The sequence below is a fragment of the Topomyia yanbarensis genome, chromosome 2 (assembly GCF_030247195.1).
Source record: "Topomyia yanbarensis strain Yona2022 chromosome 2, ASM3024719v1, whole genome shotgun sequence".
NCBI classification, from domain to species: Eukaryota; Metazoa; Arthropoda; class Insecta; order Diptera; family Culicidae; genus Topomyia; species Topomyia yanbarensis.
Window position 1 is genome coordinate 67,895,705 of NC_080671.1, and position 14,448 is coordinate 67,910,152.

Below are 14,448 nucleotides of genomic sequence, written 5' to 3' on the forward strand. Positions count from 1 at the left end.
TTATGAACGGATTGTTTTCCGTGCACCATTGCAATGTGTTTCTTTTTGAAAATCTTGGATTGAAACACGAAGGTTCTTCGTGATATGATGCTTTCTCATTTTAAACTCAGAGTGTCCGGGAATTTGATTTTTTGGGAATCTTGCGCATGACAGTCACTTACCATAAAATTTTTGGATCAACGCAGATCATTTTGTGTGTGTATGTATGTAGCGGAATTTATAACCATATCTCATATTTCATGTATTTTGATGATTTTTCCCTTACAAACCGTGTGCCTATTTGCCTCAAAATTGGAAGAGCCTTAGAATGGTATCGAGAACCATACTACTACATATCTGTTTATACCTGTTCAGTAATAGTGGCTCCTTTGTTTATAGTGACCAGGGGCCCCGAGTGGTCTTAAAACGGCCCTATTATCAACCATCAAATTTATAACAAGCAAAGCTTCGAAAGGCCTTTCACAGTCGCGATTGATAAGCTCTGTTATTATATTAGTTCATAAAATAAACGCCCTTAATGAACTTTCAATAATCAGAATTCTCTCTCTCCCCGTGTACAGGTAAACATGTTTACGTTTTTGATGATTTCTGCCCTCGTGGCCGGAGCTAGTGCTGGTAACATTAAACTTCTATAATCGTAATCGAACGCACACCTAACGATGAACCCTCTTTCTTCTGTCATTTTAGGATATGCCAGCAGCCAGTACGCCGGTGCCGGTACGTCATCAGGTCTCTACAATCAGTTCAGTCCCAACTATGACCGCAATGCCTATGCTGACAAGTACCCCTATACCAATACAGGTTACAACGGGGGTTTCGCGTCGAACTTTGTCGGATCCGGCGGAGTCGGATCCGCGGCCGGGACCGGTGTTTTTACGCCCGGATTTGCACCCTACCAACCGGTGCCAGCCTACCCGAACGTGTTCGATTTCAGCAGCTTCTTTCATGGATTGCAGTCTAACTTTGCCAAGTAATGCTTTTGCCTTCCAAAAACCTGCTACGACTTTTTGAAGTGGCCAATACCACAAAGCGCTTGCTTAATTCCTATACTATGAATAATTCTGCCTGACTTCTGTGAACAATAACTCTTTCTGTTGTGATTCCCTTTGCTTCGGAATATGGTATAATGGAAGACGAAACCTGTTTCGTTAACAGCTTTCCGGACCCGGATAAAGATGATGTCACGTACTCATAATGAGCTCACGTCGTTGTCCGCTGACGTATTTACAGATTGCATTTAAAATTTTGCGGCGTTTTTACGTGAAGTAGAACGCATTTGGTGGCAGGGTTATCAACATTCTAGTGATTGACGCTAGTCATAACATGGGTTGGGCGGTTATGTTAAATATTTTAAAATTATTTTCGATTGTTTGTGCAATCAATTGCAAACTCCCTCGTTTTAACCTAACTCTGTATACTAACCTGACCAGTTCAGCTACCCAGGCTTTTGCAACGGCTGGAGCCACGGCTGCCGCCTCAGCGTCGCAGTATGGACGGTACCATCCCCATCAACAGAACCTCCATTATCAGCAGCGATTGCAGCAGGGCCAAGGATATCCCTATTCAACCAATTATAATAATCATTACAATCACCAAAACTACAACGGTCTTAATAGCAACTTCGATCCTATGAAGTAATTTAACGCACGGAAAAAAAAATTCATGTCGCATCTAATATTTGTTGACTGGTAGATGACTGTTATTGCTTCTAATCGCTAGTTAATTAAAATAAATTTATAATTAACAATTAATAAAATTCTCTCAATATGCAGTTAGAGTATAATCAAGAAGAATTCTTGAGAATAGTTTATTGATTTGTCTATACGATTAGAGGCAGTAATGTTATAAAATAGTATCTAAATTTCTTAGACAAATCTCATATCCTCGCTCGTATCAGAATTATCGTTAGTTCTCACTTCATATACCGCCAAACAATGGAAAACTGATGACATCCGCTCCGAGTGGCGATTCATAAATAAGCCTCATTCATTAACCGATCCATTGAAAATGTGTTCGATAACTACATTCCTCTCATTCATCTTCATCACCATTACACTTTTTATTCAGACTTAGCTGAACCCAACCCGAACCCCATTGGAACTAACCTTCCGCTAATGACAAATCGTTTGTTTTTATTTTCATGCTGCGTTACTTGCACCCTTCCCCGATGATGACCTGTGTGATTTATTGTCGCTGCACGATTATCAGCTTGTATCAGCAACAGATAGCGCACCAGAATGCTCTCTTCAATAATATCCGCCAACAGCAGGCCGCTTTTGCAGCACAGAGCGCTGCCGCTGGCGCTGGAGCTGGTGCTGGTGGAAACTTTGGCGGTGCCGGTTATGCTGGATCATCGGCTTCCTATGGACCATCTGGCTTCCATCAGACGGCGCAAATTTATCCGGAAAATCCGGTTGGTGAAGTTGATGTTTTTTTTGCTGCGTTGTGTAACAATGGTAAATTTTTTTTCTGTTTTTAGAATTCGCCCAATATCGACACTCGCTTTGGAGGTGACACACCACAAGGAGGAAATGGTAAGTTGATTAAATGAACCCACTATTGGGGTAGACTAAATGCAGGCCCACAGTATTCTTCTGGTTAATAAACCCGCCAAATAGAATTCTTTAATATCGATAGGCTCTCTAAAAGTTTCTCAGTAGTTATCGTAGGGTTGACATAGAATTGTAGAATACTGAAACATACGAACCACGAATAACCCTTTGCGAAAATTTAGAAAGGATGCTTTAATTTTTGGGCCACCTAGGGGAACTGGGGGTAAGACGGACATGTTAAGGTTATACTCAAATAAAACATAGTAAAAGCATGTTTTTGTCAACATGAAATACTCTATGTTGTAGCTCCATATGTTGGCTTTCGAGTGCCCAGAGGGATTATGTTACAAAAATCAACAAGTATCTTTTTTGAAAGAAATAGAAAACAAAGAAATATCTGCACTTTTTCCAGACTGCGGGTGAAACGGACATATGGTGGGGGTAAGACGGACATGTCGCCGGAAGGATGATCACAACACAAAATATTAAAATTTACTGTTTCTAATGGATGTTTTGGATAGTTTTTGGTTCTTCTTAATATATATGTTCAATTCGAGGTGAAAATTAACATTTTGGGGTTCAATTTAAATTTGAAGCAAATGATGTATTTTCTAATATCGTTTTTTCCGTTGTCATAAAGAGGCTATACAATCAGTTCCAATGATCAGTCAAATCATTATACAAAACTGGAAAGTTACATATTAAATACGCAATTAGTAACATCAGTTCCTCGATTACACATAGCCAGAATATGGGACCTGCACAAAGTCTTCTACCTTTTCCAGGTCCTAAGAATTCCGTATTCAGCCTCGGTCACATTAACGTACATCTTGCAGTCTACTACATGTGAGACTTCAGCTAACTGGATGTTTCTCCACGTTTGATTGCTAGAATTTCGTTTCTACACGCGAGACATTCATATAAGGATGAATCAATAGAATTAATCAAGACTGGCCGTTTTGCCCCACCAGTACACATATTTTTAAAACGCTCGCACTTATTTACTCGTATAAGAACTTACCTGTTATTTTCCACAAAATTGTCATTTAAGAGTTACATTATCGAAATACACGAAAAAATCCGCGAAAAAATTGATTTTGTCCTCGATAAACCTTAAAATCAGAGACGTAAAAATTACATCCGTACGAAGATGCACTACTGATTATCAATGTTTACTTAAATTTTTCGCTTTTAACAATATTCAAGGCCTACTGAGTGCTTCATAATTCAAGGATATCCATAAAGAGAGAGTACTCATATAATGCAATTGAACTTTATATGCTATATGCCTAAAGTAAACATGTGTCCGTCTTACCCACATTTCCCCTACCACCTATGAGATTTCAGATTAAACCCGAATGGAAAATAGATGTTGGTATAGGCTATGCCCAAAGTCAATGAAAAGTTCGTCGAGATCTGAAAATGCCTTTTTTCATAAATGACCGAACCGATTTGCACAAACCATGGCATTTCAAACGAACGATATAACGCTCCCAAAGGCTACTATTGATTTTTTGGCTATCGGACTTGCGGTTTTGGAGATACGAGTCGAACAGTGCGGTTACCCTCATGGTACCACCATGATACCAAGATGATGCAAAACTTATTAAAATTGATGCAGAATTATCAGGAATTGCTGGTCTAGGTATGACTAGCCAAAGTTACTTTGACCATAATGTCCACCTACGACGGTTCATGATCCCATCTAATCGGGAACTAATGTATTATTATTCGTTTTTATGGTCTGCAAAATCGAGCAAAACGTTTTTCTTTATCTAACGCTAACTCGAAGTCGTCTGCCAGAAGAGGGGAAGGTTGACTGCTCATGTTTGCTTGTAGAAGTCCGTCCTAAATGTGAAAATATCCTGGTTCATTCAAGACTCCACCACTAAATGTTAAATTTCGACCTGATATGGCGATACGTTAGTCCGTTCAAGATGGCGTCGAAGACTTTCCAAAACAACAGCCACTGATACGTGTGGGAATAAGGTAGTCACGTCCAACGATACAAGAATTCCGCATCATCTTTATTTCAATAGGTAACGCGTCCCTACATTTTCATTTCATCCACCAGCCACGCAAAGGTTGGACGAGATTGGGCGCATAAACACAAGCAGACAGTGTAGTAAGGGGACCTTCGCGTTAGAGCCGTAGCGTGGTCTTCTGGCTCCAGGGCCGGCGGAAAGCGTGGGTAGTATGGGTAGTACTACCCACTCGAAAATAACCGAGTGGGTAATTAATTACCCACTCGAAATTTTGAACCATTTCAAAAAATTTAGATGCGCAACGCATGTATCTCGCACTACACACATTTGAAAACATCGATGTACCACAATTCCATTTGCATAAACGAACGTGGTTTAATGTGAATGTAATGTAAGCGTGTGCATTGCGAAAAGGGAAACAATCCTTACTAATGGACCCCTCACCCTATGCTTTCTACCCACTCGGGTGTAAAGTATTTCGCCGCCCCTGTCTGGCTCGCTTGGCGGAAACCTAGTTTTGCGCTCTTTTGACTGTAACTGTAACCAGCATTTTGTTTGTATATTGAACTCCATTGAACTGATTAAAAAATTCAGATAAAAGTGGGATAGGTTTTGTAGGACGGATTCGACGAACACCATTGGGAGCACCTGAGTAGAAGTTATTTGACATGAGTTATTTAATTACGGGATTAGAGGGAAGTGGTGCCAGATCGCGCAGTCGTACCTCGATTAAAGCATCATCTATATATACCGGGATGTACCGTATAGTATATACCGGGATGTTGACTTAGCCATTCTCGTATTCGACGGCCTGCTGCATGTCAGTTCGCTCGATAGATGACTCTGCTTGGTCCTGAAAATGATCAGTACATTATGTTTGATGTGTTTAAATCACAGGGTGCAAGCATTTACCACATTAAGCTTCATATTTACTTACAATAACTGATCTACTCCTCGAATAAAATATCGGGGCTGCTATTCGCTCATCATAAACACTCATCGCACATTAGTAGCTAATTAGAGACAACGATATCTTCCTACTACAGAGTAGACATTTTTTCCAAGAAGACAGTAAGTGCACCCAAAATCCGATGGGTATGTTTCTATTACTTTTGCGTAAGATTATATTGTCTTTTCGGTAACAGACCACGCAATTGCGCATTGCGGTATTAAACTCATATTCCCGCAAAGGTAGTAAACGGTGGAATGACGAAATTCTATGATAGTGTTAGTGTCGGGTCAAACCAACTGCAATCCTGGCAGATTTCTGCCCAAATTCATGCTGGAATCTTCCCCAATATTGACAGAAACCAGCCTGAATAACGGATTTATTTTACTGGGTAGGTTAGATAGTGAAATAAAAATTATAGTCAGTTTCCGGATCCGGTGCAGTTCCCAATCCGGACCAGTTTCTAAACCCGGTCCTTCCGGATCCGGACCAGCACCCGGATCTGGACCAGCACCCGGATCCGAATCAGTACCTGGATCTGGACCAGTTGAATCCACCCCAACCCCTTTTCCCCTTACTAGGTCCGGACCTGAACCATGCCCAGACTTTCTGCTTAGATCCAGACAAGTGTCTGGATCCTGACCCTCGGTTCGGATGCGTCGATCCAAACCGTAGGTCTTGCTTCCCATACATGACGGGAAGGACTGTGCATGATTTGTGCAGTCGTTACCTTGCTGCTGACGTCCGTGATAGAAAAGAAATGTCAATTTAACACCAACCGAAATACCCCACCACTATTCCGAGTCGGTTTTTTTCTGATTGTGCTTTGAAGCTAGCCGAGTGTGAGCCGATCTCGAAACTCGTCTTTATCCTCATAGTGTTTGCTTCGCTTGATGCGCAATCCAGCTTTTTACGTGCCATAATGGCGGTCTAAATTGTTCAGTTCGTAATACGTTTAATTGCCCTTTTTTGACAATAACCGTTAACGCCAGCTTGACAGCAACGTCCAGTTGAAGATGTCGGACGTTCATTGAACGCATTGGACTAACGTAGGATGACTTAATCTCGCTGCGCGGTTGACGTAAACGATTATTATCAAAAAAGGGCCATTAAACGTATTACGAACTGAACAATTTAGACCGCCATTATGGCATGTAAAAAGCTGGATACAATAACAAGTGAACCGCTACACACTTCCAGACAATCCGATGCGTTAATATTTATTGCATGAGAATTGATGAAACATGAGTGCGACGCAGAAAAGATTTAAATGTGTTGATATTGCCGTTTTTTATTTATTTATCAACAGATTAAGGCCGAAGTGGCCTGTGCCGTATACAAAAGATTCCTCCATTCCACTCGGTCCATGGCCGCGCGTCGCCAGCCACGCAGTCTGCGAAGGGTCCGCAAATCGTCTTCCACCTGGTCGATCCATCGTGCTCGCTGCGCGCCACGTCTTCTTGTACCGGTCGGATTGCAATTGAGAACCGTTTTCACCGGGCTATTGTCCGACATTCTGGCTACGTGCCCGGCCCACCGTAGTCGTCCGATTTTCGCGGTATGAAAGATGGGCGGCTCCCCCAACAGCTGATGCAACTCATGGTTCATTCGCCGTCTCCATGTGCCGTCTTCCATCTGCACTCCACCGTAGATGGTACGCAGCACTTTCCGTTCGAAGACACCAAGTGCGCGTTGGTCCTCCACGAGCATGGTCCAGGTCTCGTGCCCGCAGAGAACTACCGGTCTAATCAGCGTCTTGTAGATGGTCAACTTCGTACGACGGCGAACTCTGTTCGACCGAAGTGACTTGCGGAGGCCAAAGTACGATTTCCTGCCACGATGCGTCTACGAATCTCTCTGCTGGTATCATTGTCGGCGGTCACCAGTGAGCCCAAGTACACGAACTCTTCAACCACCTCGATTTCGTCGCCACCGATGCAAACTCGAAGCGGGCGGTTCTCATTCTCTTCTCGTGAACCTCTTCCTATCATGTACTTTGTCTTCGACGTGTTGATGGCAAGTCCGACGCGCTTGGCTTCTCTTTTCAGTCTGATGTAGGCTTCCTCCACCTTCTCAAAGTTTCGTGCAATAATATCAACGTCATCGGCGAAGCCAAGTAGCTGAACGGACTTTGTGAAAATCGTACCACTCGTGTCGATCCCTGCTCTTCTTATTACACCTTCCAGCGCGATGTTGAGTAACAGACACGAGAGACCATCACCTTGCCTTAACCCTCTGCGTAATTCGAAGGGACTCGAGAGCGTCCCTGAGACACGTACTACGCACATCACCCGATCCATCGTCGCCTTCACTAATCGCGTCAGTTTGTCCGGGAATCCGTACTCGTGCATAATCTGCCATAGCTGATCTCGATCGATAGTGTCGTATGCGGCTTTGAAGTCGATGAACAAATGATGTGTGGGCACATTGTACTCGCGGCATTTCTGCAGTACTTGACGATATTGCCGTTTGGGGAATTTTTTGTTGCAGTCGTTTTAGTATCAAAAAAAAAAAAACTCTTATTACCGTAAAAGTATTACGGCCAAGTTTTGAGTGTGCAAATCGGTTTAATGAGCAGACGATTTATTGGGGAATACAATCTGCATCTTCCCGGGTAGTGAGCACGATTCGTTATTGAAGGCTCCGGCTCCTCGTTTTAAATCATACACATCTCAAGCTCAAAAGTACACCCAGATGTTCTCAGACTTGATATAACCTGCCTAATGAAAGCAATCGGCATTACTGGCGATAAGTATTTTATATAGGTGTATCGCGCCTACATGCCAACCCCCACAGTCAAGATCGACGGCGTGGTTACTTTTTCGAGTTTTTCATGTGTGGATCTACTGAAACACGGGATCGATTATTTCGATGAACTTTTGCTCCATTGAGTGAAGATTTTGAATGGCAACCGCACAGGATGGGGCAAAATAGTAGTTGCTGAGCGTATAAAAAGCACCCGGACAATCTGAAGCTTTCCCTTAAAAGACACTTTAGGCACGCTTTTCCAGATATGCTCAAGAGAACTACATCATTCCCCATGACAGAGCATTATGCTCTCTTGGCTCGGGAAGAGTTCAACTATAACGATCCCCTTAGGAACATTTGAATAAATCTGACAGGGTCGTGGCGTGGTCTTCTACCGGCTTTTGTGGAGTCTCAGTTTTGCGCCCCCTTCAGTGATTATATTGACTTTCACTTTCAGTTCGACTTTCGGTCAATAATTTAGCGTTTACCTGCAAATGGCATACATATTCTGGCTTGTTTTATAGTAGGGGAACATGGGGAGACTTGACCAAGCACAGAATTCTATTATTAGCTATGACGCATTCTACTAGGTTCGTAAAAAAATTCAAAAATTTTTGTATGCTTGTTTCGATCCCTTAAGGTAATTTTAAAAGTTTGGAATGAAAATTCCTTTCCTTATAGAAAATATTCCGTAATTAATAAATTGGATTTAAATTATGTAATTTTTTATCAAACTTTGTCTGGACATATCTACTCGAATAATAATTACTTTTAAAGTATTTATATAACATCTTATTGCTTATGAAATAGTGAAGCGATTTTACATAAATTGGAACATTGGAAAAGTTATTACTAAAATTTGCACGACATTGAACGTGAGAACCAATGTAGGGGAGACTTAACCAAGATTTTATGGGGAAACTTGACCAAGTAGCAATAAACTAAAGAAAGATACAAAATTTCTGATATTTACTATGTTTTGATATCTACTGTTAATACTAATCACGCCACAAAAAAACCACCTCGAACACCAGTCTTTATTTTTTAGTATTAATAATCAAAGTTAGCATGGCGAATTTCGTGATGTGTGAATATGCAGTGCAAGCAGTACAGATAATCCTTAAAAGGAAATGCATTTAAAAAATCGAAATTTATGAAATGCAACGCTTTTGTATTTTTTACTGCTACCTAAGGATCTCGAAAATATGGAAAAAAGAATTACAGTATGTTTTATGTCATTATTTTTTGTCCTGGTCAAGTCTCCCCAGGCCTTGATCAAGTCTCCCCGCAGTGGGTAGATTTGACTAAAAAAACGCTCATAGAATTTTTTTTATAACTTTTGCAAAAATAAATTCAAAATTCTGCAAAAAATTATGAACACGCACAATACCTTTGCACATTTTACCTTTTGAAGGATTGAAAACTTTTTTAGAGAGTTATGCAGGTTTAGCTGAAAACCTGGTCAAGTCTCCCCATATTCCTCTATTCTACTTAATTCATGCAGCCGATCAAGATTTCAGCGCCCCATAGGGATGGCGCCATTGCCGGGGGCCAACATGGCCAACCGAACGCTACGGCTCTGCTATGGTTTGGGGACATGAAATCTCCGTTCGAATTTTTCTTCTTCTATCAGACGAGCTACTTTGTAATGAACAAAGTTTTTACGACGCCATTCTATTTGTTGCTGATTTTAAAACACGTTTGGAACTGTGTTTTAAATACATGCAAAATTTTCAGCAGAGACACTTAGATCCGATAGACTGGGGAAAAATAAATTTGAATGCAGTAACGCTGAAGACATGGAGTGGCATGAATTTTAAATTGAATAGAACATCCGCTAAAATAGGGTTACCAAATGGACTGAGAGCAACTTAAGAACATCCCTGCCAAATCCATTTGAAATTTGAGCCTGAATGTCACTTGAGCCATAATTCAGAAAAAAACAGTCGGAATTCTGGCTGATTTTCCAGCGGTTGAACTGGGACGTAGAAACTCGATCGAGACAAATTGGAATGGTGTAGTGCCAATACCGAACGAAGATAACCACTTTGGCCAAACCTGATATTGAGCTATCCAACAAATTTTGGTTATTTCTGAGTAAAATAACTTTTGGTTGCAATGAGTCTCAGAGAGTACCCCAAAAATAATAATGTATACATGAACTTTAACCCATATATTCCAACGATTCCATATATTGTTTGGATGATGCCCTGAACAGGTCGTTAGGCTCTTGGATCATAAGATGTTTATTAGGGTATGCATTAACCCTCCGGAAGTCGTGCAAATGGATCACTGAACGAGCAGCCGTCTAAGATGATTTCGCTAGATTTTCAGAGCAGCGTGCACTCAGTGCACTAGCGCGACTTGCGGAAGGTTAACAAATAAAATCGCTGGAAGGGATTGAAATTGACAATTGAAATTGATTCTCTTAGAAAATCTGAATAATTTAGTACAGGGTGATTCGTCAAAACGTTTTTTTATCTAGCAAAAAAATTGGAAAATGGAGTAAATCGCGAAATGTTTATTTATCAATCGAAAAAACATTTTTTGCCATTTATTGTTTGAAAACAATTTCTTTTAAATGTTGACCATGTTGGCGCTTTAGGTAGTTCATTCGACTGGTTCAATTTTGGATGACGGAGTATTTCAAGTGGTATCTGGCTAATTGGGTCTAAAAAAAAACTCTTTTTTTATTACATACATCGATAAAGCTGATTTTCGTGATTGCAACAATGTATTTTTCCAACTCAGGAAACGTGAAAATAAAATTTAAATTTAAAATAAAGAAATATGTTGACAGTCTGGATTTGACACTATCAGAAGGATTTGACATTTCGAATTTCACGACAAATGATGCCCTGTCAGAAAAAATGAACACATGTTTTTCCGGTTTTCCCGCAGGATTATTTTTATTTGACATAAAGACCATACAATGAATATAGTTTTTTTTTCGATTTGGGTGTTGTCTTGATGGGCCAGATGTAAACAACCGCAGTTTTCCTATGTATGGTTGCCAAGTTTATATAAGATTTATTTTAAAAAACAAAAAAATCGTTTTTACGTATTATAACGAATTTTTTTTGAAATGATGTTGTATTATGTATATTGGACCTAAAATTTATCGAATGGAATGGAAAAATGTATATAGCTTAATGACCCAATTACTCGCGTAATGTTGGTTTCCAATGCTTGGGGATGTCCCCGCCGCTATGTTTTCTTCACTGCGTGCTGAATGTGGTCAATTTGTTCGCTAATCATCCAATAAGGAGAACTGCATCTCTTACTTTTTGATTGTATGGCGAATAGTGGAGTCAGTTGGCCGATTATGTCGACTATATATTATGGTCGGAGTGCACGAAGTACATTTCTCACAGTTCGCTGATTTTCGAAGTATAGTTGAATAATTTGAAGATGGCGAACCGGTGTTCCGTTCCGTTATAAAATGACAAACAATACTAAACTACAATAGCATGACAGTTTGTAGTTAGCACCCGTTAACTATTAGAAAATGTCCTGTTAAAAATCGTCACGTTGAACCACCGTGTATACGCCAAGGTTGGAAATTTAAAATTAAGACCATTTGAAGTAAAATAAGGACGCTCTCCAAAAATTTCATAAATAAGGACATGTCCTTTAAAATAAGGACGGTTGGCAATCCTAGCTAAAACTGCTGCTGGGGAGTTCTAGTTTTAAAATTTTCAGTTTTATTTTATAGAACTGTCAAAATTGTGAATCTATACCTGAAACACTCCTGAACATGCTCTAACACAACTGCACATAGATTAGTCAATTGGCAAACTCTGTATGTAGAGATAGGGATGCCAGTTGCCTGTATAATCCAGTCCACGTGTGGCTGTGTTAGTGAGACAGTTGATGTAAAATTTTGTTGGGTTTTAACGAAGACTGCATATCAAGAAGACTGGCAACTCTGTCCAGAATCTGGAGACAGTAACAGCAACGCCACTTGCGGGTAAAGGTGGTACTTCCCATAGTAATGCACACACACATATACACTTTTACATAAAGCTTCCTACCTTCCTCCAATAGAGGCGCTGTAACCTCTGTCGCTTCTCGTTTGTATAGGGGAAGGAAAGAGATATCAGTCTTCTTTATATGTAGTCTTCTGTTTTAAGCAAGAAGGTGACATGACTTCATACTATCGTAGTCAAGATCAGAACTTTGTTTGAAACAAAATAATGGCGGAATACGAACGAGGAGTACTTTAGTTTGCATCAAATCAGAGAAAGTGTACATAGTTTTTTTTGTTTACTGCTCTGCTACTGCTGTTTGTTGGCATTACAAGCGATTTTGACGTCGCCAGACTGACCTAATGACGTAAATGTAAAGGTCTGGCAGAAAAAGGGGTTTGTCCGCATTAGTAACTCGAAAAAGGTAAATAATCCAGAAGGAACACGTGGTGACATCATCACCCAAGTAACAATAAGTATAAAGCCATTGCACTATATTGGCTATACATTTGCACTAATGTTGCATTGAAACTCCATTACAGCATTAGCAATGCAATAAAGCTCTATATTAGCATGAATATACAGCCGAAATATAACATTATCGCTTGCTCTATATGCGCATATTAAGCTGATATAACGCGTACATGCTTTAAGGATCTTTAAAGCACGAACAAATGAAAAGCCCATATAATGCTATTGTAATGCTGTGGGTTTATTCGTTAAACAACTCTTCTTGAAGATTATATTCGGCATATTTCATTTTAATCAAACATGTGCAATATAGTCCAGTCAGCAAACGCAGCGCACTGGCCGTGAAGGACGAGGTAAGATACCTCAGTTCGAGACTTACTAAAGGTAATTTTCGTAAAACATTCATATCAGACATGAAAACCCATTCGGGATATTCATTACAATGCATTAGGAGAGAGTTAATTACGGTTTTAAACAGAACATTTTATTTTAAAATTTTTCCTTTTTGCTCATCATACCGCAAGGAAACATAAATGATTGCACTATATTTCGCCTTTTATGGCATAATACCAGCATTATATCAGTATTTAGGGTTTCATGGCTCTATAAGGCTGCTTTTTATGTGGATTTAAAGCAAATATTAGGCTACGTTATAATGCTTATTGGTTACTTGGGCAAGTTAAAAGATTTAGTTGAATGAAACTATTCAAAAAGTTAAAAGCATCCCGTTTCTCGCCCATAAACTTGCTGAATGCATCAGTTGCCACAAAAGCAATTTATTCAGCTTATGAAAAAATAGGTTTGTTCCAATACCAGCAGGAACTGCAACTACTACGGAGTAATCTCCGGTCCGAAGTAACGGGAAGTAAAAATCGTAAGCATGGGTTAGAATTGAGCGCTTGGTAGCATGCGTAGGAAAAATTGTGTGCAGCTTTGCCGCCGATTTATCCTATAAAGCATTCATTAAACTTTAAAAGAAGAATATCAGTCGATTTATTAGATTATCAGGATTCAAATCATGCAAAAAAATGGTGAAAAAAATTGACCAAGTGGAATGGTGCTTTTGAAAAAGTGGCGGTGATTTTTCGTCACACCACCATACCATCCCGAGGCACGCAACACAACTACGTAGTGAAATATCTGAAAATTCATTTTCAAAAAAATTGGTGTGGCGAATATTCAGCAGAATACATATTTTTTCAATAGTTGATAATGCTGGGAGACATTTATAAATTATACTATGAACCCTGGGTACAGTGGCGGATCCAGGGAGAGGGTCCTGGGGGTCCGGACCCTCCCCGAAAATTTTTAACGTCTTGAGAGATTTTAAAATTGTTTCTAATTTAAATTCGTTCTAAACCGAAAACCAGATTCAACCACCAAAACTGATGTTAATTAAATGAGGGTATTACATATTTCGTATTGTAAAAATAACATTTCAAAATAGAAATTATGGACCCCATCCGAAATTTTTTTCTGCATCCGCTCCTGCTTGGGTAATCAAATATTACCATGCGTCTGCTTCAGGCACATCATGAAAAATCACCATTTTTCGTACATCGGGGCGGAAAGGGGAAAAACAAGACATTCATTTCGGAAAGTATACTAATTTTCAAGAGTCAACCTACAAGCAAACTGTTTAAAAAAGTACAGCCACTTTGAACATTGATACGTCTGGTGCCTAGGCCCTACGTTGTGTTCAGCTTCTTTAATCCGGAATTGGTTGGAACCCAAGAATTTACCTTGCAGGCAAGTACAATGCATACTTTACGAAG

At 40.0% G+C, this 14,448-nt stretch overlaps 1 protein-coding gene across 8 annotated transcripts in view; it reads left to right on the top strand.

Annotated features, from left to right (window-relative positions):
* LOC131678299 (pupal cuticle protein 36a) overlaps nt 1-14,448 on the top strand; it is a 43,311-nt gene that overhangs the window by 26,254 nt on the left and 2,609 nt on the right. For 3 of the 8 annotated variants that reach the window (XM_058958361.1, XM_058958362.1, XM_058958363.1), the window contains exons 2-6: nt 561-615; nt 688-970; nt 1,431-1,634; nt 2,209-2,413; nt 2,480-2,534. In XM_058958361.1, coding sequence (XP_058814344.1) covers nt 567-615; nt 688-970; nt 1,431-1,634; nt 2,209-2,413; nt 2,480-2,534 — 796 coding nt within the window. In that variant the 5' untranslated portion in view covers nt 561-566. The remainder of the gene's footprint in view (nt 1-560; nt 616-687; nt 971-1,430; nt 1,635-2,208; nt 2,414-2,479; nt 2,535-14,448) is intronic. The other 5 variants (XM_058958364.1, XM_058958365.1, XM_058958366.1 and 2 more) reach the window with 3 other exon arrangements.